Source organism: Corylus avellana, chromosome ca5, assembly GCF_901000735.1.
Source record: "Corylus avellana chromosome ca5, CavTom2PMs-1.0".
Classification (NCBI taxonomy): domain Eukaryota; kingdom Viridiplantae; phylum Streptophyta; class Magnoliopsida; order Fagales; family Betulaceae; genus Corylus; species Corylus avellana.
Window position 1 is genome coordinate 23,030,864 of NC_081545.1, and position 23,620 is coordinate 23,054,483.

The 23,620-nt window shown below is 33.4% G+C and overlaps 1 protein-coding gene across 3 annotated transcripts; it reads right to left on the reverse strand.

Moving 5' to 3' along the window:
• Positions 1-3,508: 3,508 nt before the first annotated feature.
• Positions 3,509-19,347, reverse strand: LOC132180678 (beta-glucosidase 12-like). Of its 3 annotated transcripts, XM_059593580.1 has the most exons (21): positions 18,929-19,347; positions 17,089-17,143; positions 16,887-16,946; positions 14,813-14,867; positions 14,611-14,670; positions 12,541-12,595; positions 12,339-12,398; positions 10,173-10,227; positions 9,979-10,093; positions 8,018-8,195; positions 7,804-7,873; positions 7,368-7,426; positions 7,214-7,289; positions 7,039-7,116; positions 6,549-6,636; positions 6,194-6,449; positions 5,763-5,878; positions 5,428-5,647; positions 5,081-5,171; positions 4,594-4,675; positions 3,509-3,902 (listed from the first exon to the last, which is right to left on the reverse strand). In XM_059593580.1, the coding sequence occupies exons 10-21, from the start codon at positions 8,177-8,179 to the stop codon at positions 3,734-3,736; spliced, it is 1,467 nt and encodes a 488-aa protein (XP_059449563.1). In that variant the 5' UTR covers positions 8,180-8,195; positions 9,979-10,093; positions 10,173-10,227; positions 12,339-12,398; positions 12,541-12,595; positions 14,611-14,670; positions 14,813-14,867; positions 16,887-16,946; positions 17,089-17,143; positions 18,929-19,347; the 3' UTR covers positions 3,509-3,733. The 3 variants fall into 3 exon arrangements, with proteins under 3 accessions (XP_059449563.1, XP_059449564.1, XP_059449565.1); XM_059593581.1 differs by lacking the exons at positions 16,887-16,946; positions 17,089-17,143; positions 18,929-19,347 and adding an exon at positions 16,838-16,862; XM_059593582.1 differs by lacking the exons at positions 14,611-14,670; positions 14,813-14,867; positions 16,887-16,946; positions 17,089-17,143; positions 18,929-19,347 and adding an exon at positions 14,562-14,586.
• Between the last annotated feature and the right edge of the window lie 4,273 nt (positions 19,348-23,620).

A 23,620-nucleotide genomic window follows, 5' to 3' on the forward strand; every position in this document is an offset into this window, starting at 1 on the left:
TTATTTAGGCCCCCGTTGTCCGCTCATCATGGACGGATAAGAGGAAAGCCTAACTGCTCGTAACATGGCTGAACACCCGGATAGCGGAACAAGCCAGTTAATTACTAGTCACCTTTACGGTGTTAATGCATGTGATTAAACCTCATAAGATGGTATACACAAAAATGAGTATTTTTTTTTGAATTCAAGTGACGTCTCAACATCATATCAAAGCTCTATTTCAGAGCTTCCCTATCAACAATAATTTTTTATTTTTTATTTTTTATTTTTTTTGGATGCGGGACAATAGAAAAGAAAAGGAAAAAGCTGTGTAACATTCGGATGAGCCCAATTGGGCGGTGTAGCCATTTTTTCTGTTATGGGCAGGATACAATAAAAAAACAAAGAAATGTGGTGGCCCATTGTGACTTTTGGACTCAACCCTTGGTGCCAAAAGCCCAGATGGCTTCTGGGCTTTTGGTGGCCCAATCAACTCTTCTTTCTTTCTTTCTTCCTTTTTTTTAATATATATATATCTCTCTTAAACAATTTGATTCAAGATAGGAAATTAGAAAAGTATGGCAGTCTAGAATCACTAATAAATTTTAAACGCCTAAAAAAAAAAAAAAAAAAGGCATTACCTTGGGTGAACTGGGCCTTTTCATGTTCATCTCTATTGCAAGTTTGTGATTGTGAGCCAAATTTCCTCCCCTTAACAACGAGTTGTTGAGCCAAATTTCATCGAAGCTTTTATTAATTCTATTTAAATAAACATGCATGACGGTAATGAGATAACAATGATAATAAAATATTAATCCTAATATAACGTTGATAACTAAGCTTATCTTATATTTAATAACAAGATAAGCCAAATTAGCCAATCTTCCCACTCCTAGCCATAAAAGAATGAAGAATTCTAACTATTGGGAATTGTGTTGACGGGCCCGCACAACGTACAAAACTCACATGGAAAGGCTGAAACTTGGCCCACAAGCTCGGTTCCATCCCACCATTTAGTCTATACAAAATTCCTAGCGTAAGGATGTTAGTCTATGCAAAATTTCATGTGTTGATGAAATTTTGAAAGGCAGCGGAGACATTCTCCTCTATTATTTGTTTGAATTTATTTGATTTTGCAAGAAAAGAAGTTCTCAACTAAACTTTTAAATTTAATGAAACATGAAAGCACTTTAGATTTCTGACATACAAGAAACAACCAAGAAAAACGAGAAAAGTCATCAATAAAAATGACAAAATTTACAGCCACCAATTGTTAAAATAGGAGAGGTCCACACATAAAATGGCTATTTTGTACCCTCCAATAATAGCTTGCCACATCAATTTAGTTAACCAAACACTATAAGCTAAGAATTGAGGTATAGTCATTCAACTTGTTGTATAGCATTGTATACCACCTCTTTATTAAAATTTCTTGTGACCCATTCATTGTCCTAAGCGACATAATGTGTAGTCATGATAGAGCTGTTGGAACATTCTTGCCTTCTAAGCCAAAACTTCAAATTTTTTTTCCCTCGTGCAACAGACAACTCATGAGCTTGGTTCATAGTTGAAGAAATGTTTGAAAGCTTAAATAATCCATTAGCAAGTGGATTCTCACAAGAAATCTTTATTTAGATGCACCCCATTTAAATCTTTGTTTGTTATTACGTTTAATCAGCTATTTACTACTCATAAAATCTATCTCCCTTGACATCTACACATATGAAAAGTGCTAGAGAACCAAACAAATGAACCAAGAAAAATTTTTAAATTGACATGGCAAACCGTGAGTGGCAGACAAAGGAGAGGGAATTGCATTTTTTTAATTTAAAAATCCTTACTACGTCAGTTTAAAAAAAAAAAAAAAAATGTGTTCATTTATTTGACTCCATAGCACTTCTCTATACATATAAAGGGTTTCAATTATAACATGAACTTTCAGAAAATAATATATATAAAGGGTTTCAATTATAATATGAAATTTCACGAAATAAAAGTAATATCCATTTCTTATCGTTACTCTCTTGTAGATAAACACGTTCATCCATACAAATAAAAATAAAAAATTCTTTCTTTTCGTAATCATCTACCCAGCCTTTGGACAAAAACATCAATTAATATTCAGCCATTTCTAAGGTTAGGTGCAATAGAAAACCAGCAGAAAAAGATATATGTTATTGGCAAAATAATCAAGAAAATGGGAGGTAGATCTTGAGAGTTGGGCTTTCCGCTTTCGGATTTGTGAGCAATGAGCATAGCATGCAGAGATCAGAAGATTACTATCCCATCGTTTTCTTGCTTTAAACTTTTTTTCTTTTGGATTTTACCGATTCAAATTTATTGGGTCCGAATCTCATGCATGTAGTAACAATTAGCCATAAGTACTCGCTTAATAATGAAGAAAAAATAATTAAAAAACTCATTTCATCATTAAGAAATCGATTAGTTTAACATGGTATACTATTAATTAATTGGACAATAAATTGACAGAAAAACCTATTTGAAATCAAAAGAAAATTTAAAAACCTTATTTCATAATAATTCTAATATGAAAATAATTATAATATATATTCATCGTGTTATGGATCTGTAACACTCCTTTCCCCTTAATAGCAGCTATTTAGAATTGATCAAAGCTCGTGGAGCACAATGACCATGACCATGCACAAATACTTGGACACAAAAAAATATTTGAATCCAAAAAATCTCTTGAAATCCTCTTCCAAAGTGATGAAGGCTTTACTCTAATAGGTTTCTTTAATGAGTGTCACACCAAAGGCATCAACAACTCCTTTTTTTTTTTTTTTGGTGATAAAAGGTGGAGATTTGTCAAGATTTTCAAGCAAAGCCCAAAGAAAACATTAGACATAAGGAGCATCACTTGGCTTTATTTATTTTTTATTTTTTTTCCTCTTTCTAGGCCACATGAAAAAAGACAAATCTTCATCTCCTCTGTGTGTACCTCAACCTCAAAAATAGACACTTTTGAAATGCAGAGCAAGTAATAGTCTTCCAAGGTTGAGACTCAAACGTGGATGCCAACTAGGAAGCTACTGATGCAATGGCGCTGGAGGATTTGGTGCAGCAATTTATAGGTCGGTGGCTGGGATTGCGGTGCTGCAATATGGGGCTAGCTAGGCGGCGGCTTGGTGTGGTGCTTTGTAGTCTGAGGTGTTGTGGGTTGTGGGAGTTGATGGCAGCACAAGCCGTGAGAGAGATGATGCGATGTGGTATGGGTTTGTGTGGTGGGCTTTGGTCGAGAAGTTCTTTTTCTTTGAATTGTGGGTGAGATTTTGGAAAATAATTGTGCTAAAGAGTTGGAGTGGTTGGTCTTTGGGGGTGTTTGGCGAAGACGAGTGAGATTCACTGCTGCTCACAACCAACTGCAATTTCTTCCTTCCACTCCTTGGGAAAGTTGTGAAATTATGTTAAACATTCTTCGAAAATACTATCAAACATAATTAATTTGATATGTCATCATTCACTAGCCTTTGATATGAAGTTACGGGCCTCCGTAACAAGTGATGAATAATCAACGAAAGCGATAGGCTTTGATAAAGTTTGGCAAGATAATTCAGGAAATGCTGAGCAAATCCTAATTTGAGAAATACACAGTAAATAGAAATTATAATTCCAATGGAGGCAAATCTCAAATTTCCTGCTAGAGATTGCTTAATGAGCAATTCTCTGTATTTTCCAAATAATAATTCTAATATGTAAATAATTATAATATATTCACATGTTTTTTTATAGCTCATTTTAAGAGGAACTTCTTGAACCAATAACAAGAATCCTTGAGGTGTCTTTTCAAATTATCCTTAAAATCCACAAAAATTAAGCCATTCGGAATGAGGTAACCATTGTCCCATTCAAAGCCGTCAAGAAATGACCACGAATAGTGTGCCTTCACATTTGCGCCCTCCCTGCACAAAATTTCAATATCTACAATCAAAATTAAGATAAAAAATGCTCTACTAATGCATTCAAAATTGAACTTTTGTCAAATCGCTTTTTAAGATTTAAAAATTATCAATTTATTTTATAACGATAAAACCGTAATTAAATAGATTTTTTTATTCTACCTTTCTATTGATACCAAGTCTTATTCAATAAAAAGATGACATGTGTCATGTTTAATAAAAATATAAAACACATAATTTTATAAATTTAGGTATAAAAATAAAAAAAAATAAAAAAACTATAGAAATATTGGTTCTTTATTTTATTTATTTATTTATTGTTGCTTTATATTTATAATTTTTTATATTTTTTTTAAGCATGATCGTGTCATCTTATTTTTTCTTTCTTGCAATTTTAGAAAATAATATCTACCAATGATCAAGAGAACACTTAGCATTTCCCATCTTTTAATATGTGAGAGGTACATGTATTTTATATAGTATGTACTTCTAACAAGTTTTTTTAGTAGCACTAATAATAAAGCATGTGCTTCTCACATGTTTAAAGGACACGTCACTTTTTAGAAGCCGGGTTGTAGAAACTCTTACTATCTCGTTTGTATAAAATTTATGTCCAAATTTTTTAGCCCGCAGATGATACTTAATTACAAACACCAACTTTTTTTCTATTCAATACTTAATGACAAACACTCACTTGATAGCTTTTGAAAGCGATAATAAATGTAGGTGATAGTATTTGATCCTCGCAACATCTTGAAGATCTCTACCACCAATTCCTACAAAAAAGAGTACAATAATTACATTTACCAATACTTTTCTCAAAAAAACAAAAATAGTATTAGCAATATTAATGCACATAAAAATAAGAAAAAAAAATTTACACTTACGCTCCCCAATTTTAGATCTACCACCCAATTTACAACGTCAATTCAACATTTTGAGAATAATGATATAACAATTTGGTAGGGCACATGAACTAAATTGATACATTGGAGAAACATAACAAATTGATTAATAGATTGCATGAGTTAAGTTTTCCCTAAAAAAATAAAGAGATCATTTTAAACCAAACTTTTACTTACGTGACACAAAGAAGCCACATAAGAGTTGTGTCAGGTTCAAAATTCAAATTTCAAAAATAAAATAGGTAAATAAATATCAAGAGACAGAAATTGTGATACCGTTCTCTGTGATGTATATAGCTGGATTGTCGTATTTTCCTTTTATGTATAAAAGGAGCTTTCGCAATCCCTCTGGTTGGATGTATCCCGTCTGCAAAAACATTTACACCATATTGGTTAGTAAAATGGCAGATATATATGCAACACAATACAAAAATATAGCAATGCCCACCGAGGGAGGGAATAGAATCCTCTCAATTTCTAGTGAAATTGAAATAATTAAGTTTATAGATAATATTTTATTTTGTTTAATATAACCGTGAAAAATGTAATCTAAACATGAAATTGAGAGAATCATGATACTGATAGTCTGATACTGAAGGGAGGGAGAGTTTGTGTGCATTTACACTGGTGATATTGGCTTGCACATCGGTCCAAAAAGTAACGTTGACACCGTTTGCTGGGGAAACGGTTTTTGCGTAACCTGCAGAATAATAGCTTAAACCAAGAAAATCAATCGACCCTTTTACCAATTTGGATTGAGCTTCGGTGAATTTGGGCAGTCGACTCCCCAATGCAAACTTCAATCTCTCAGGATAATCACCATATATAACTGGTTCAACAAACCTACCAAAATTGTGAATGATTAGCCACAAGAATAAAGTAATATATATATATATATATATATATATATATATATATATATATATATTCTATCAAGAATGTATCTTACAGCACTCACCATCCAAACACAAAGTCCATATATCGAGAGGCGGCCTCATGGCTAGAAGATGTGTTGTCTTTTGGCTCAACCCAAGTGCTATACATAGCCAGCCCAATTTGCCCCTTTTGATGTGGCTGCACACATTCATATTAAATTAATCATAAGAGGTCCAATATCTCATATTCATATTTATTCTAATATTCAGCCCCTACAACTACTATCAGTGAGGAACCTAGAAGGAAATGACTAACCGAAGAGGGCTGGTAGAGGCCATGACTCTTCCATTTTACAAAAAAAAATAAAACTATTACATGGTATCACAGCCAAGATCGCTGTAGATGTTGGTGTCTAACACTAAACTACCAAAAATGTTCTCATCCTTTTTCCCTATTACTTCTCCTATTTCTCTATTTATATTTTATTTCTTAAAATTTTTTATATTTTATTACCTGGTAGTTGTCTTTGTATAATTTCACAACGGCTCCATGAGCAAGAAGCAAATTGTGTCCAACAATATAAAGCTCAGTGGCAGAGTTACCAGCGGCGGTGCAATTGGGAACGTAACTCGAACATCTTCCGGGTGGAAAATTAGAAGTGCTGTACCCACCGATGCTCATAGCAATGGGCTCATTCATTGTCACCCATAGTTTAACTCGATCCCCAAAAGTCTTGAAGCAAAAGTCCGCATAATCTTGAAAATCATTCCTATATATTCATAAAACGGGACAATCACATTTATTGATATGGTAAAATTAATTTTTTGAACATTGGAGTGTTTGTTTTTTGGTTGAAGTGTTCACTTACACAAACTTGGGACTTAAGGGTCCATCATATTCATCTTCAAGTGCTTGAGGAGGATCAAAGTGCATGAGAAATACTAAGGGCTTGATACCTACACACAATATGAAATTTCATAAGGACATGCATGTATAGATTACAAAACACTTTTATGCTTGTTCTAGTTTGTTCAAAGCGAAGCTTTTAAAAATACTTCTATATTGCAAAACCCAAAACATTTTTTTAAAAAACTAAAAAAATTATCATTGACAAACAATTTAAATTAGAAAACACAAAGAAATTTTCAAAACCATTATCAAATATATCCTAGGTTCCTGACTTATGTATGGTATATTTTCCATTTTTAATAGGAACAGATATGCAATTAAGTGGGAATATGGATTTGATTACCTTAATTATTATTAGAGAAATAACATTTTTCGAAGAAACTGACATTTATAGAAATAGAAATAAAAAATATATTGCTGAAGAAAAAAAAAAAGAGAAAGAATTTGACCATTGGACAAAAGCTCGTTGATAAGGTCATTGTAGAATTTGACACCTTGTGGGTTCACTCCCCCGCTTATTTTGCCCTCTATAACATAAATGAATCCATTAGAGAATTACATATAAGTGTTATATAAATGGCACACATCTTACATGATTAATCATATACTAAGCCATGATCTTACTTGGTAATACTCTGGTCCATGAGATTGAAAATTTAAATGAATCCAATCCAATCGTTTTCAACAATTGTATATCCTCCTGTTGAATATTTCGATTATCATAAGAAATCAATTATATATATGTATAGAGAGAGAGAGAGAGGAACAAGCATTCTACCTTATACCGATGATAAAAGTCACAGGCTACATCTGCATTTTTACCATCTCGAATTTTTTCTGCCAAGCCACCAAGTAAATGTGTCAAAAAAAAAAAAAAAAAAATAATTAAGAAATGTTAAGAATTCCTAACTCATACCATAAGACATCCAAACTATCATTATAATTACATTATCTCGAGCTTTTGACTTGAAAAAGTTTTGTGATATTACAACTGTGAGAAAGTCACTCGATGCCATTTGAAATGAAAAGTTGTTTAAAAAAGGACACATATATATATCCCAACTAATATGAAATGAGTGTAAAAAATGACAATACTCCATTTAAGCACGAGTTTGAAATATTCAATTGAAATGAGTCAAATTTTCATCATTATTTCTAGCAAAGCCATACATCAAAGCTTTATTTATTTCTTTCTTTTTTAGAGAGAGAGAGACCTGGATGTCTCTTCACAAAAATATCCCAGGTGCACGGCCCCCTGCCATCAATATTTGTTGCTCCTTCAATCTGGCCAAAAAAGATATAAGGTTCAAATTATATGTGCTTATATATAAAGCTTCATGTGTGTAAGATAGGTATACATACCATGATTATATATAAGTAAAATCCGTTATCTAATGATTATATATAAAGCTATGTATGTATACATACCATGTATGCCGCAGTAGCAGTTCCAAATATAAAATCAGTAGGAAAACTGCTCCGATTAAAAGGTTCAATCGTATGACTACTATGTTCTGCATGTACAATAGTCAAGGAGGCCAAGACCAAGGCTAAGAGGCAAAATAGGTAAGGACCTTGATGAACTGCCATGTCTCGAGCTCAAGTACTAAATGGAAGAAAAAGAAAATATAAATTGCAAATTAGTAAAATCGGAAAAAAAAAAAAAAATAGTACTAAATGAAAGAAAAACAAAATCGAGTACTAAATTAATAGTACTAATTAAAACTTTCAATGTAATTAACCCATTTAAATAGCATTCCTAATGTTCACATATCAAAAGTCATAAATTTAATTCAAACTATAAAATTAGGATTTATGTTCATACTTTACCAATAGGTAAAATTAGAGTTTCAACCCATTAATTCAATAACCTGAAACTTGTATAATGCATGGCAATCAACTACACATAAAATCCCCAAGTTAATTTAGGAATTTAGCTTCACACTTTGTTCCTCTCTCCTTCTCCTCTCTCTCTCAAGTGAGTGTGTGCGTGTAAAGAGAAATGAGAAAGATGAAGGGAGAAAGAAGAAAGGGGGCTGTGCGTGAGAGATAGGGATGTAATCGAGCCAAGCCAAGCCGGGCTTGGGCATACCGAACTCGGCTCATTTAAAGGGTCTTCTAAACAAGCCGAGCTTCGAACCCTCTGTCTAAACTCGGCTTGGCAGAGACAAACTCTAGCTTGAGCTCGAGCTCACCAAATACACTTTGGCAAGCCTAACGGGTTCGGCTCGGCTCGAGCTAGAACCAACAATATTCAGAAGTTGGCTCTGAGCTCGAGCTCAATTACAAAGCTTGTCGAGCCTTAAGTGGGTAGCTTGGCTCGCTTAAAGCTCGTTTATTTGGACTATGATTTAAATACAAACACACCTATAGAATGCCAGCAGATTCTTTTCTTTTTTTATTGTAAACACAAGCTTGAAAGCACAAGCTACATTTGCATTGCTGCTGACAACAATCACAATGTAGACATTGCTGATTCTCATATAAAAGAAAAGGCAACCACCAATCTGCCGCACAGGACATGTACCAAGTTCTCTGGTTTGCATTATATGACATCAACCATACTTTATGGACTTCTAAAAAAATAACTCTTATACCTTGATGAACTAAATTGATGGATTTCACAAACATTGCCTTGAGTAAATTCAATCAAGTCTGTTAACCTCTCCAACAAGTTTCATCTCCAGAGCACACCCATATACAAACCCCTCAAAGAAAAGAAATATGAATCGGAGAAATGAATAAATTGTCAAAAATTACATAAACAGATGCGGCAGATGTTATTTGATTGATAGGCATATGGATCTATTATCATCTATAACCCATTATGTTTAATCCTATAATCTCAATATCAAGGGATATTTCACAAATGTAAGACTCATGCACGAGGGTTAAAACAAGTAGAGATAAATAAAATTTTAAAAAAAAAAAAAAAAAATCATAATGGTAAGCCTCATTCAAATTTCACACTGAATTTTTTATATACAAATCCTTCCAAAACAAAGCCCACAGAAGGATCCCATCTCTCTGGGGAATCCTCGATTTCCCCTAGCCTTTCTCTCCTGTTTTCCCCTAAAATTTACTGTAATGGATTAAGAACCCATTTTCAAATCAAATAGAAAATCAATTTGACAGTCTAAATTAAATTTTTTATATATTCATTGAATATCCTGGAAATATAAGATTGTGTTTCTAAAAGAGAATCCCATCCAAAATAAACTTATGTTCACTGATTTGGACAAATCCTGTTAATCATCCAACCCCCACTGTCGCAAAACATCTAATACAACTTGTTTTAGCATTAAGCAATATTTTTAAGTGAAATGAAATGAAAGAGGATCAATTTTTAAGAAACAGTGATTTACTACAGAGCAGAACGCAAATCTTACCAGAATTGAAGAGGCTGTGTGCAATGGGTGGCAGGAGAGAGAGAGAGAGAGAGAGAGTGCTGCCGGAGAGATTTTCTTACAACCTCAGTGATGGATTGCAGCGAGAAAGCAAAACCTGAAACAGAGACAGAGACGAGGTAAGTTAGAGACAGAGACAGAGACACTAGTGGTCATGTGCTGATTTTTAGGCATACCTTTAACACAATCCGTTCCTCCTAGAGATCTGTCACACAAGATATAAATCTTCTTCTGTTGCAAAAACAATTATAGTTATAGTTTAGATTCTTCCAACCAGACACTAAGTAACAAGAAAAAACACCAAAATCTGCAAACATGCTTAATTATGGTTGTACTTATATCCATATAACAGTATTTCACAAGCTAAAACTTCAACTATGGCCTTCAAGCTAGCAAGTATAATTCTAATTTCCATAGTTTTTGAAAAAGTTGTCCAACCAAAACTGAATATTTGTCAAAGAATAAGACAAACAGAAAAGTAAAATTATCTCCATAGATTTTTTGAATATCTAAGTTTGTCATTTCCGATTGATACAAAACAAGCCGTTAAGGTTACACATATGAGGCTAATCAAGTTGGCATATAATGTAAGCAAGAGATTTTTGCACTATTGAATCGCGGTCCAGTAATTGGTATAAAGTGTGGTGTCATACATTTTTGCTCCTGGAGGACAAAGCTATATACATCCCCTGCAAGGTTCATAATGACTAATGGCGGCATAAATCTTCTATTAAAATACAGTTATACACCTCTAAGATTTTGTCCAAATTTTATTTGTTTAATATGCATCTATCAATCTGCAATATAACAATCATAATAGTCATCGTCCCACACAAAATATTAAAAAATCAAATCAAGACAACCTCAATCTTAGAGCCGCACACAACCTTGGGTGCTGAACAGTTAAGACCTTTCTTTATAACAAACTTGTTCAAGCTTCTGATTTGGTAAATCACCCTTAGCTCAAATTGTATTTTCTTAGCTCATTTATTAAAAAAGAGTCGAGCCCAGGCAGGGCCAAACTTGGCTAACGTTCAAGAACAGGGCAAATATGAAATTTTTTAAAGATTTATCCATGCGAAAACCTTGAAGAAATCTACTAGTGGTAATACAAATTGTCTGCCAAATAAATATAAGCATGTCTCATCTAAAAGCTGTTTTAAAATGATAACAAGCATGATACAACCTCTTCCATGATTATGTTGCACATCAATCTTTCTTTATATGACATCTGAGACATTAAATTAAAACCAGAGAGCCGTGCGACATCAATTCCCCCCTCCCCTGCCTTCCAAACAAATCTTCAACATAGGGTTAATTGGTAGTTTTCTAATAGCTTGTATTGACTTCTAGTTTAAAATGAGAACCGTGATTAGTATCTAACCAATACAAATTCAACCATAAACAGAGCTAAGGCATTTATTCTTCAGAAAAATCATTGCCAAAATACCAAAACAATCTCACAGCCATTAGGATCAACACACATAATATCATCCCATATTCTATTCGCGGCCAGTCAGAGAAATTCAAGGCAAAAAGCAAGAAAAACAACAGCTACCAATCAAAAACCCCAAAAATTAAACACCAAAACAACTCCAGAAGTTCTCATTTTCCAAAATCCACACCATAGACCCAAAACCCAACCTGTCCCAACTGATCGATACGAGAGCAAAACACAATCGCAGATCTGAAATTTACTTTCTCTAGATCAAAAAGCTTCAGACAAAATTTTCTTTATAAACAAGATCTATAAAGCCTAACAATTTTATATTGAAAAGCTTCAGAAAAAATCTTAATTAGTTAAATGTTTGCATTTCAACTAGATATAAAGTTGAAAGCATCATTGGTTGAAAACAATGAAGTTATATGTAGACAATACATCCTGCTTTCGAAAAAATTCCATATGAATGGTACTAAAATAAAGTTGAAAACAAGGCTCACACTTAATCCTCATAAGAATCTTTTGGGTACTAAAACAAAAAACACAATGTTGCCAGATCTAGAAGGGTATAGCAAAACTTGCAAACAAAAACAGGATTTTGAGACCCTGCGAATTATCTTTACAAGTGGAAAACTTATCTGCCGCACAATTAGGGACAACCCACAACATTTCATAAATATGTTCCTCAATCAGGGAACTTTGCAAGCATTTCATTTTGCTAATTGTCACAACTCAACATATTTATGAATTCAACTCAACTCAATACTCAAGTTCAAACTCATAATATTTATTCAAAGCAACGCTCAAGTTAAAACCCATAATAGGCCAGACAAACATAATAACCAAAAATACCTAACGTGGAAACAGTATTAAAAGTAATACAATCACAAAGACCACACACCAAAGCTTCGCCCTTCCAAGACCCAAGCTGACTCCTAGAACAACGGCTGTTAATGATTATCTGCAATATATTGAAAAAGAAAAAAAAATGAAAGCTTAAACTTCATAATAGTTTAGCTAATGAATAAGAAAAAAAATCTAATTTCATATAAGTGAATAAGACGGATCTATTCCGGTGGTCATGTGCTGATTTTCAGGGATACCTTTAACACAATCCGTTCCTCCTAGAGATCTGTCACACAAGATATAAATCTTCTTCTGTTGCAAAAACAATTATAGTTATAGTTTAGATTCTTCCAACCAGACACTAAGTAACAAGAAAAAACACCAAAATCTGCAAACATGCTTAATTATGGTTATACTTATATCCATATAACAGTATTTCACAAGCTAAAACTTCAACTATGGCCTTCAAGCTAGCAAGTATAATTCTAATTTCCATAGTTTTTGAAAAAGTTGTCCAACCAAAACTGAATATTTGTCAAAGAATAAGACAAACAGAAAAGTAAAATTATCTCCATAGATTTTTTGAATATCTAAGTTTGTCATTTCCGATTGATACAAAACAAGCCATTAAGGTTACACATATGAGGCTAATCAAGTTGGCATATAATGTAAGCAAGAGATTTTTGCACTATTGAATCGGGGTCCAGTAATTGGTATAAAGTGTGGTGTCATACATTTTTGCTCCTGGAGGACAAAGCTATATACATCCCCTGCAAGGTTCATATGACTAATGGCGGCATAAATCTTCGATTAAAATACAGTTATCACCTCTAAGATTTTGTCCAAATTTTATTTGTTTAATATGCAACTATCAATCTCCATTATAACAATCATAATAGTCATCGTCCCACACAAAATATTAAAAAATCAAATCAAGACAACCTCAATCTTAGAGCCACACACAACCTTGGGTGCTGAACAGTTAAGACCTTTCTTTATAACAAACTTGTTCAAGCTTCTGATTTGGTAAATCACCCTTAGCTCAAATTGTATTTTCTTAGCTCATTTATTAAAAAAGAGTCGAGCCCAGGCAGGGCCAAACTTGGCTAACGTTCAAGAACAGGGCAAATATGAAATTTTTTAAAGATTTATCCATGCGAAAACATACAACCTCTTCCATGATTATGTTGCACATCAATCTTTCTTTATATGACATCTGAGACATTAAATTAAAACCAGAGAGCCGTGCGACATCAATTCCCCCCTCCCCTGCCTTCCAAACAAATCTTCAACATAGGGTTAATTGGTAGTTTTCTAATAGCTTGTATTGACTTCTAGTTTAAAATGAGAACCGTGATTAGTATCTAACCAATACAAATTCAACCATAAACAGAGCTAAGGCATTTATTCTTCAGAAAAATCATTGCCAAAATACCAAAACAATCTCACAGCCATTAGGATCAACACACATAATATCATCCCATATTCTATTCGCGGCCAGTCAGAGAAATTCAAGGCAAAAAGCAAGAAAAACAACAGCTACCAATCAAAAACCCCAAAAATTAAACACCAAAACAACTCCAGAAGTTCTCATTTTCCAAAATCCACACCATAGACCCAAAACCCAACCTGTCCCAACTGATCGATACGAGAGCAAAACACAATCGCAGATCTGAAATTTACTTTCTCTAGATCAAAAAGCTTCAGACAAAATTTTCTTTATAAACAAGATCTATAAAGCCTAACAATTTTATATTGAAAAGCTTCAGAAAAAATCTTAATTAGTTAAATGTTTGCATTTCAACTAGATATAAAGTTGAAAGCATCATTGGTTGAAAACAATGAAGTTATATGTAGACAATACATCCTGCTTTCGAAAAAATTCCATATGAATGGTACTAAAATAAAGTTGAAAACAAGGCTCACACTTAATCCTCATAAGAATCTTTTGGGTACTAAAACAAAAAACACAATGTTGCCAGATCTAGAAGGGTATAGCAAAACTTGCAAACAAAAACAGGATTTTGAGACCCTGCGAATTATCTTTACAAGTGGAAAACTTATCTGCCGCACAATTAGGGACAACCCACAACATTTCATAAATATGTTCCTCAATCAGGGAACTTTGCAAGCATTTCATTTTGCTAATTGTCACAACTCAACATATTTATGAATTCAACTCAACTCAATACTCAAGTTCAAACTCATAATATTTATTCAAAGCAACGCTCAAGTTAAAACCCATAATAGGCCAGACAAACATAATAACCAAAAATACCTAACGTGGAAACAGTATTAAAAGTAATACAATCACAAAGACCACACACCAAAGCTTCGCCCTTCCAAGACCCAAGCTGACTCCTAGAACAACGGCTGTTAATGATTATCTGCAATATATTGAAAAAGAAAAAAAAATGAAAGCTTAAACTTCATAATAGTTTAGCTAATGAATAAGAAAAAAAATCTAATTTCATATAAGTGAATAAGACGGATCTATTCCGGTGGTCATGTGCTGATTTTCAGGGATACCTTTAACACAATCCGTTCCTCCTAGAGATCTGTCACACAAGATATAAATCTTCTTCTGTTGCAAAAACAATTATAGTTATAGTTTAGATTCTTCCAACCAGACACTAAGTAACAAGAAAAAACACCAAAATCTGCAAACATGCTTAATTATGGTTATACTTATATCCATATAACAGTATTTCACAAGCTAAAACTTCAACTATGGCCTTCAAGCTAGCAAGTATAATTCTAATTTCCATAGTTTTTGAAAAAGTTGTCCAACCAAAACTGAATATTTGTCAAAGAATAAGACAAACAGAAAAGTAAAATTATCTCCATAGATTTTTTGAATATCTAAGTTTGTCATTTCCGATTGATACAAAACAAGCCATTAAGGTTACACATATGAGGCTAATCAAGTTGGCATATAATGTAAGCAAGAGATTTTTGCACTATTGAATCGGGGTCCAGTAATTGGTATAAAGTGTGGTGTCATACATTTTTGCTCCTGGAGGACAAAGCTATATACATCCCCTGCAAGGTTCATATGACTAATGGCGGCATAAATCTTCGATTAAAATACAGTTATCACCTCTAAGATTTTGTCCAAATTTTATTTGTTTAATATGCAACTATCAATCTCCATTATAACAATCATAATAGTCATCGTCCCACACAAAATATTAAAAAATCAAATCAAGACAACCTCAATCTTAGAGCCACACACAACCTTGGGTGCTGAACAGTTAAGACCTTTCTTTATAACAAACTTGTTCAAGCTTCTGATTTGGTAAATCACCCTTAGCTCAAATTGTATTTTCTTAGCTCATTTATTAAAAAAGAGTCGAGCCCAGGCAGGGCCAAACTTGGCTAACGTTCAAGAACAGGGCAAATATGAATTTTTTTTAAGATTTATCCATGCGAAAACCTTGATACAACCTCTTCCATGATTATGTTGCACATCAATCTTTCTTTATATGACATCTGAGACATTAAATTAAAACCAGAGAGCCGTGCGACATCAATTCCCCCCTCCCCTGCCTTCCAAACAAATCTTCAACATGGGGTTAATTGGTAGTTTTCTAATTGCTTGTATTGACTTCTAGTTTAAAATGAGAGCCGTGATTAGTATCTAACCAATACAAATTCAACCATAAACAGAGCTAAGGCATTTATTCTTCAGAAAAATCATTGCCAAAATACCAAAACAATCTCACAGCCATTAGGATCAACACACATAATATCATCCCATATTCTCTTCGCAGCCAGTCAGAGAAATTCAAGGCAAAAAGCAAGAAAAACAACAGCTACCAATCAAAAACCCCAAAAATTAAACACCAAAACAACTCCAGAAGTTTTCGTTTTCCAAAATCCACACCATAGACCCAAAACCCAATCCGTCCCAACTGATCGATACGAGAGCAAAACACAATCGCAGATCTGAAATTTTCTTTCTCTAGATCAAAAAGCTTCAGACAAAATTTTCTTTATAAACAAGATCTATAGAGCCTAACAATTTTATATTGAAAAGCTTCAGAAAAAATCTTAATTAGTTAAATGTTTGCATTTCAACTAGATATAAAGTCGAAAGCATCATTGGTTGAAAACAATGAAGTTATATGTAGACAATACATCCTGCTTTCGAAAAAATTCCATATGAATGGTACTAAAATAAAGTTGAAAACAAGGCTCACACTTAATCCTCATAAGAATCTTTTGGGTACTAAAACAAAAAACACAATGTTGCCAGATCTAGAAGGGTATAGCAAAACTTGCAAACAAAAACAGGATTTTGAGACCCTGCGAATTATCTTTACAAGTGGAAAACTTATCTGCCGCACAATTAGGGACAACCCACAACATTTCATAAATATGTTCCTCAATCAGGGAACTTTGCAAGCATTTCATTTTGCTAATTGTCACAACTCAACATATTTATGAATTCAACTCAACTCAATACTCAAGTTCAAACTCATAATATTTATTCAAAGCAACGCTCAAGTTAAAACCCATAGTAGGCCAGACAAACATAATAACCAAAAATACCTAACGTGGAAACAGTATTAAAAGTAATACAATCACAAAGACCACACACCAAAGCTTCGCCCTTCCAAGACCCAAGCTGACTCCTAGAACAACGGCTGTTAATGATTATCTGCAATATATTGAAAAAGAAAAAAAAATGAAAGCTTAAACTTCATAATAGTTTAGCTAATGAATAAGAAAAAAAATCTAATTTCATATAAGTGAATAAGACGGATCTATTCCGGTGGTCATGTGCTGATTTTCAGGGATACCTTTAACACAATCCGTTCCTCCTAGAGATCTGTCACACAAGATATAAATCTTCTTCTGTTGCAAAAACAATTATAGTTATAGTTTAGATTCTTCCAACCAGACACTAAGTAACAAGAAAAAACACCAAAATCTGCAAACATGCTTAATTATGGTTATACTTATATCCATATAACAGTATTTCACAAGCTAAAACTTCAACTATGGCCTTCAAGCTAGCAAGTATAATTCTAATTTCCATAGTTTTTGAAAAAGTTGTCCAACCAAAACTGAATATTTGTCAAAGAATAAGACAAACAGAAAAGTAAAATTATCTCCATAGATTTTTTGAATATCTAAGTGTGTCATTTCCGATTGATACAAAACAAGCCATTAAGGTTACACAGATGAGGCTAATCAAGTTGGCATATAATGTAAGCAAGAGATTTTTGCACTATTGAATCGGGGTCCAGTAATTGGTATAAAGTGTGGTGTCATACATTTTTGCTCCTGGAGGACAAAGCTATATACATCCCCTGCAAGGTTCATAATGACTAATGGCGGCATAAATCTTCTATTAAAATACAGTTATCACCTCTAAGATTTTGTCCAAATTTTATTTGTTTAATATGTATCTATCAATCTGCATTATAACAATCATAATAGTCATCGTCCCACACAAAATATTAAAAAATCAAATCAAGACAACCTCAATCTTAGAGCCGCACACAACCTTTGGTGCTGAACAGTTAAGACCTTTCTTTATAACAAACTTGTTCAAGCTTCTGATTTGGTAAATCACCCTTAGCTCAAATTGTATTTTCTTAGCTCATTTATTAAAAAAGAGTCGAGCCCAGGCAGGGCCAAACTTGGCTAACGTTCAAGAACAGGGCAAATATGAAATTTTTTAAAGATTTATCCATGCGAAAACCTTGAAGAAATCTACTAGTGGTAATACAAATTGTCTGCCAAATAAATATAAGCATGTCTCATCTAAAAGCTGTTTTAAAATGATAACAAGCATGATACAACCTCTTCCATGATTATGTTGCACATCAATCTTTCTTTATATGACATCTGAGACATTAAATTAAAACCAGAGAGCCGTGCGACATCAATTCCCCCCTCCCCTGCCTTCCAAACAAATCTTCAACATGGGGTTAATTGGTAGTTTTCTAATAGCTTGTATTGACTTCTAGTTTAAAATGAGAGCCGTGATTAGTATCTAACCAATACAAATTCAACCATAAACAGAGCTAAGGCATTTATTCTTCAGAAAAATCATTGCCAAAATACCAAAACAATCTCACAGCCATTAGGATCAACACACATAATATCATCCCATATTCTCTTCGCAGCCAGTCAGAGAAATTCAAGGCAAAAAGCAAGAAAAACAACAGCTACCAATCAAAAACCCCAAAAATTAAACACCAAAACAACTCCAGAAGTTCTCGTTGTCCAAAATCCACACCATAGACCCAAAACCCAATCCGTCCCAACTGATCGATACGAGAGTAAAACACAATCGCAGATCTGAAATTTTCTTTCTCTAGATCAAAAAGCTTCAGACAAAATTTTCTTTATAAACAAGATCTATAGAGCCTAACAATTTTATCTTGAAAAGCTTCAGAAAAAATCTTAATTAGTTAAATGTTTGCATTTCAACTAGATATGAAGTTTAAAGCATCATTGGTTGAAAACAATGAAGTTAAATGTTGACAATACATCCTGCTTTCGAAAAAATTCCATATGATTGGTACTAAACTAAAGTTGAAAACAAGGCTCGCACTTAATCCTCATAAGAATCTTTTGGGTCCTAAAACAAAGAACACGGTGTTTCACATTCTTTGAGGAGAGAAGCACCAGATAGTGGGTGGCGACACTGTTAGTCGTCGTCCTAGGGTGGCGTCTCCGATCTGGGTGGGCGTCGCGTCGCCGGAATCCGAAGGCGTGGGGGTGGGGGAGAGAGAGCAGAGCTGTGTAAGGTTTTGGGGAGAGAAATTTTTTCCTCTGTAGGCCGAAGGGGATGCGTGAAGAAGTTTTGTAACAAGCCTGCACTTTACCATTTACAAGCTTTCTTCCCCTCACCCGTGATGTACTCTGCAAACCACCCGTGACAATTTCTCTTGCACCGACATAGTCTGAGTCTGGTCCACTGATAGATGAGATTGAATTATTGGGCATCATGGTCTCACAACGCAAGGATTCAATTTTCCTTCTCTGGCTGAACAAGTGATGAGGAAAGGATGAGAGCTTTCAATTTTTTTTGGTAATTTTTGTTCTCGAATCGAGGAATGAGATTTCCTTCATTATTTTTCTCCATTATTTTTCTCCACTACGCACGTGGGCTTTTATTCAGTAAGGCCGAATGTATATGCAATGGGTTCCATCTGTCATCGTGCACGTATATTATCAATCGTAATCTATATATGCGATCGTGACCATTAGATTTAATATACAAAAGTGGGCTCAATGGTATTTAAAACACCATAAAATTGTCACTTAAATTGGTGCAATACAGCTATATTCTATTTACCACGATGGACGGCTGAGATTCACTTCATCAAAACCCCGACGGTTCAGATTAGTTTCCCAATGCGTGTATAGAGAACCATGAAACGCTAGACTGTCAGGGAGGAAAATAATTTTAATGTGGGCGTATTTTGTTGAAATCAGGCAAACGTGTCATCCTGTCTGTTTATTGTACATTATCACCATTTTGATTTAACCACTAACCAGAGGTGTTTGATCATTTATATGAAAGTGAGTTTTCCTTTGATTGATGCATGGGTGCCTTACTGGATGGCATTTGTCCATGATGAACAGCTCAGATTACTTAACAAAAATCCAACGGCTGAAATGAAAACTCAACGGCGCAATTTATGCCTCGGTAAGCGGGAAGGTCAGCAACTCAAATAATTTCGAACATATCTCCTTGTGCGATTTTGTGGTCCGTTGGATCAAACATGTCTCTCATTACAACCGTTGGATCAATATTTATGTCAAATGCATTTAATTCAGAAGATAAGGAATAAACGGCTAGGATTACGCTAGAGAAATCGAACAGCCGAGAGTCTACAGCCGTTTGAATTTTACAACTTCAAATTAATTAATAATTTTTTTTTTTTATCAAACGATCAGATTTCAATCTAACCGTCTGATCTAACAAAAAAACTGTATTTAAGATCTGACCATCCGTTCTAAAAAAAAAAATCAGAAGGTCAGATTGAAATCTTTAAAATAAATAAATTATATCTTACAATCAAAATTTGACCGTTTGATCATTAAAAAAAAAAAATCAGATATGACCATCTGATCTTTAAAAAAATAGATGAGCTGATAGATTTAAAGAAAAAATAAATTTGCCATGATCATATGTTTATGTTAGATCATATTCTTTAATTAAGGAATTCTAATCATAGTAAAAAAGTGGTGTTAGGGTCACTGTATTTTCATTTGTAATACTTAAGAACACTTAAAAACTTTTTCTTCTTACTAAAAAACAAAACAAAAAAAAAAACAACTTTTTCTTCACAGGTAGAGATAAAAACCCTAGCCCCCTTTCATTGCGATCTAAAAGGGAGGAAGAATCATTCTTCCCTTCCCATTTTTCCCTGTTTTTGTTTTAGATTTTGCTTAGATTCCAGCAGTAGCGCCCAATCTCCTCCATTGCTTTGGCCGTCTACTCCACCTCACAGTTCATTTTCCTTCCCAATCTTTTTGCTTTGTTGGCTTTTGCAAAGGTTCTTAGATCAGCTTTTTTTGAAGCAAATTTACATTTTCACCGCTAGTCCAAGTCTTATACGTGTCATTACGTCTTCTTTCTCGGCGCCAATGAATCCTGTAGACAACAGACGTTTTCCTTCCGGTCGGCACGTGACAGTTGTGGTTTGAACGCGTCGAAGCGTGGTTAGCGTGAATCTCACACGCTTGTGTGTGAGCCTGTCACTGTTGTTTGTAATTTTTTTTGTTTACTTATGTTGTTCTGGCTTTTGAGTTGAAGACGGATAATTTTTGGTGTGAGAACTTATCTATCGCAGCCAGTTAAATAAAAACTTTTGTTGTAGGGAAATAATCTACCCATGTTTTATAACTAGTCTACCAGGACCAAATCTATATCATAAATGAAGTTTGTATATGGGTTTAATCGAAGGTCATGGATACAATTTAATTGTTAGATTTTTCGATATATCTACGACTTTGTAATAACATAGCTTTTGCCTATGTTTTTAAGAGTTTCATGTTATATAATATAAGAGCTTTATGCTCTAAATCTTTGATGGAAAGAAAAGAGATTTACCTGTTAAAAAAAAATCATGGTAAAAAAGTAATTCAACAAATCGATTCCTAACATGGCCCCAAATAATGAATCCTAATAAAACAATTTACGAACAAAAATATATAAGACCTAATTGCCTTTAATATTCAATTAGATATTCAAACTTTATTTGAAATAGGGAAATTTTATTTTGGGAAAAGTCCACATACCCCTCTCAAACTATCACATAATTGTTAATGTCTCCCCAATGATGAAACTAGCCTTGGTAAAAACAAAAAAATACTAAAACTTCTAAAAAAAACCTAAAACTAAATAAAATAAAATAAAGGGTTGGCCAAATTAAATTTTTTTAAAAAAATTCATTTTTATGAGAAAAAAAATTAAAAAATTTAGATTTTTTTAATAAAATACAAAATTTTCGTTTCTTTTCTTAAAATTTTTGTTTTATAATTTTTTTAAATAAAAATTTACGTTTTAAAAAAATTAAAAAAATTTCGTTTTAAAAAATAAAATTTTCGTTTTTCAAACAAAATTAAAAAAAGTACATTAAATTTTCCATTTTAAAAAAATTCGTTTAAAAAAGAAATAAAAAAATCGTTTTTTTAATTAAAATTTTTCGTTTTTTTTTTAAATTAAAATTATCATTTTTTAAAAAATTTATAAGGGTATTTTTGTCTTATTGAGAAATACATAGGGCATATTTATCTTTTTGCTATACTCATTGACAATGTTTTGATAGCTTGAAGGAGACATTGTTGTAATTAAAAATTTGGGGAGAACATTGTCAATTAGAGGGTAGTTTGAGGGAAATATGTGAATTTTATCATTTTATTTATTAGCATTCCCATATTTTGTATTTGTGAAAATCCTTTAATAATACATTAAATTTGTTTTTATTTTGGTTAACGAAAATTTTTAGGTTATTTAAACGTTGAACAATTATTATGAACATTTAAGGATAATCAATGAAACTTTGGTAATAAAATCTTCTACTAGAATTCAAATTTTATTTAAAAGAAGGAAGTTTTTGTTTATTTGCATTCCCATATTTACATTTGTCAAGATCCTTTATAATTTTAAGATTATAATTTAATATCAAATAATATTTAAAATCAATAATACATTAAATTATTATTTATTTATTCATTTGTGATTAAAGAGAATTGTTTAAAAAAAACACAAGGCAAAACCCTAGCCTCTCTCTAGTCCCTCTCCGATGAGACTCTGAGAGGGACTAGAGACCCTAAGAGGGACATTAATCTTTGAAATCCATCCCTTCCCCTCCCCCTTCTCTGTTCTTTCTTTCATTTTCTTTTCTATGGTTTGATTTTGAAACCCAACAACAGCGGCCAGATTCAGCAACAACAGCAGTCGTTCCTTCCACCTCGTCTTTTGGCTTCTCCTCGAGCTTGAGTTTCGTCAATATTTTACTGAGAAACTTAGATCGGCTCCTTGTGTTGCCAATCTATTCTTTTGTTGCTGGCCCAAGCTCATATGCACCACTACACGCTTCTCTCTCGTGCCATTGTGCCCTGTAAATACCAAACTTTTTCTCTTTTCTTTTTGGCACGCGCCTGATGTGGTTTGTTCAAGCCGGAGTGTGGATCATGTGGATCTCACGGGCTTTGTGTGTGAGCCTCACGCGCTAGGTTTCTCGGCCATTTTCTTGTTGGATCTCGCCATTGATGCTAGTTTTCTTTGTTTTGTTCTTGTTTTGTTGTGTTATCCTGGCTTTTGAGCTAAGGAGGAAGGACAAAGTTTTCCTCCAAATTGGGTTGGAGAAATTTTCTTCAACCTAATATATAAAAGTGACATGTAACCCATGAACATGTGAGATACACATGTTTTTTTAATTGTAAGGACAAAATTGGAATAAATTTTATTGAAAATTCATATGCATCTCACATGTTACTAAAAAATGGACACATGTCACTTTTATAAACTATGTTAAACGAAATTCCTCCAACTCAGTTTAGAATAAAACTTTGTCTGAGGATGAATAGTTTCGATATGAGGAGTTTGTCTCATGGCCGGGTCAATAAAGAGTCTTTCTTTAGGGGTAAGACATACCCATGTATTCAGATCTAGTTTGCCTAAATCAGATCTATCCCTTAAATGACATGTGCACATGTGTTGGATCGGAGGAGGTAGATACATTTTTTATTGTTAGATTTTTAGTGTATCTATGATTTTGTACTTTTCATAATTTTGGCTATGCTTCTCTGTAAGAGCTTTATGATCCGGATCTCTTACTATGGAATGAAGATGAAAGAATT

Coding starts and splice junctions, on each gene's coding strand:
- LOC132180678 (XM_059593580.1), bottom strand. CDS start 8,179: ATGGCAGTTCATCAAGGTCCTTACCTATTTTGCCTCTTAGCCTTGGTC. Junction 7,290..7,367: donor ACTTTTATCATCGGTATAAG/GTAGAATGCTTG, acceptor AATATTCAACAG/GAGGATATACAATTGTTGAA. Junction 7,117..7,213: donor ATGGACCAGAGTATTACCAA/GTAAGATCATGG, acceptor TTTATGTTATAG/AGGGCAAAATAAGCGGGGGA.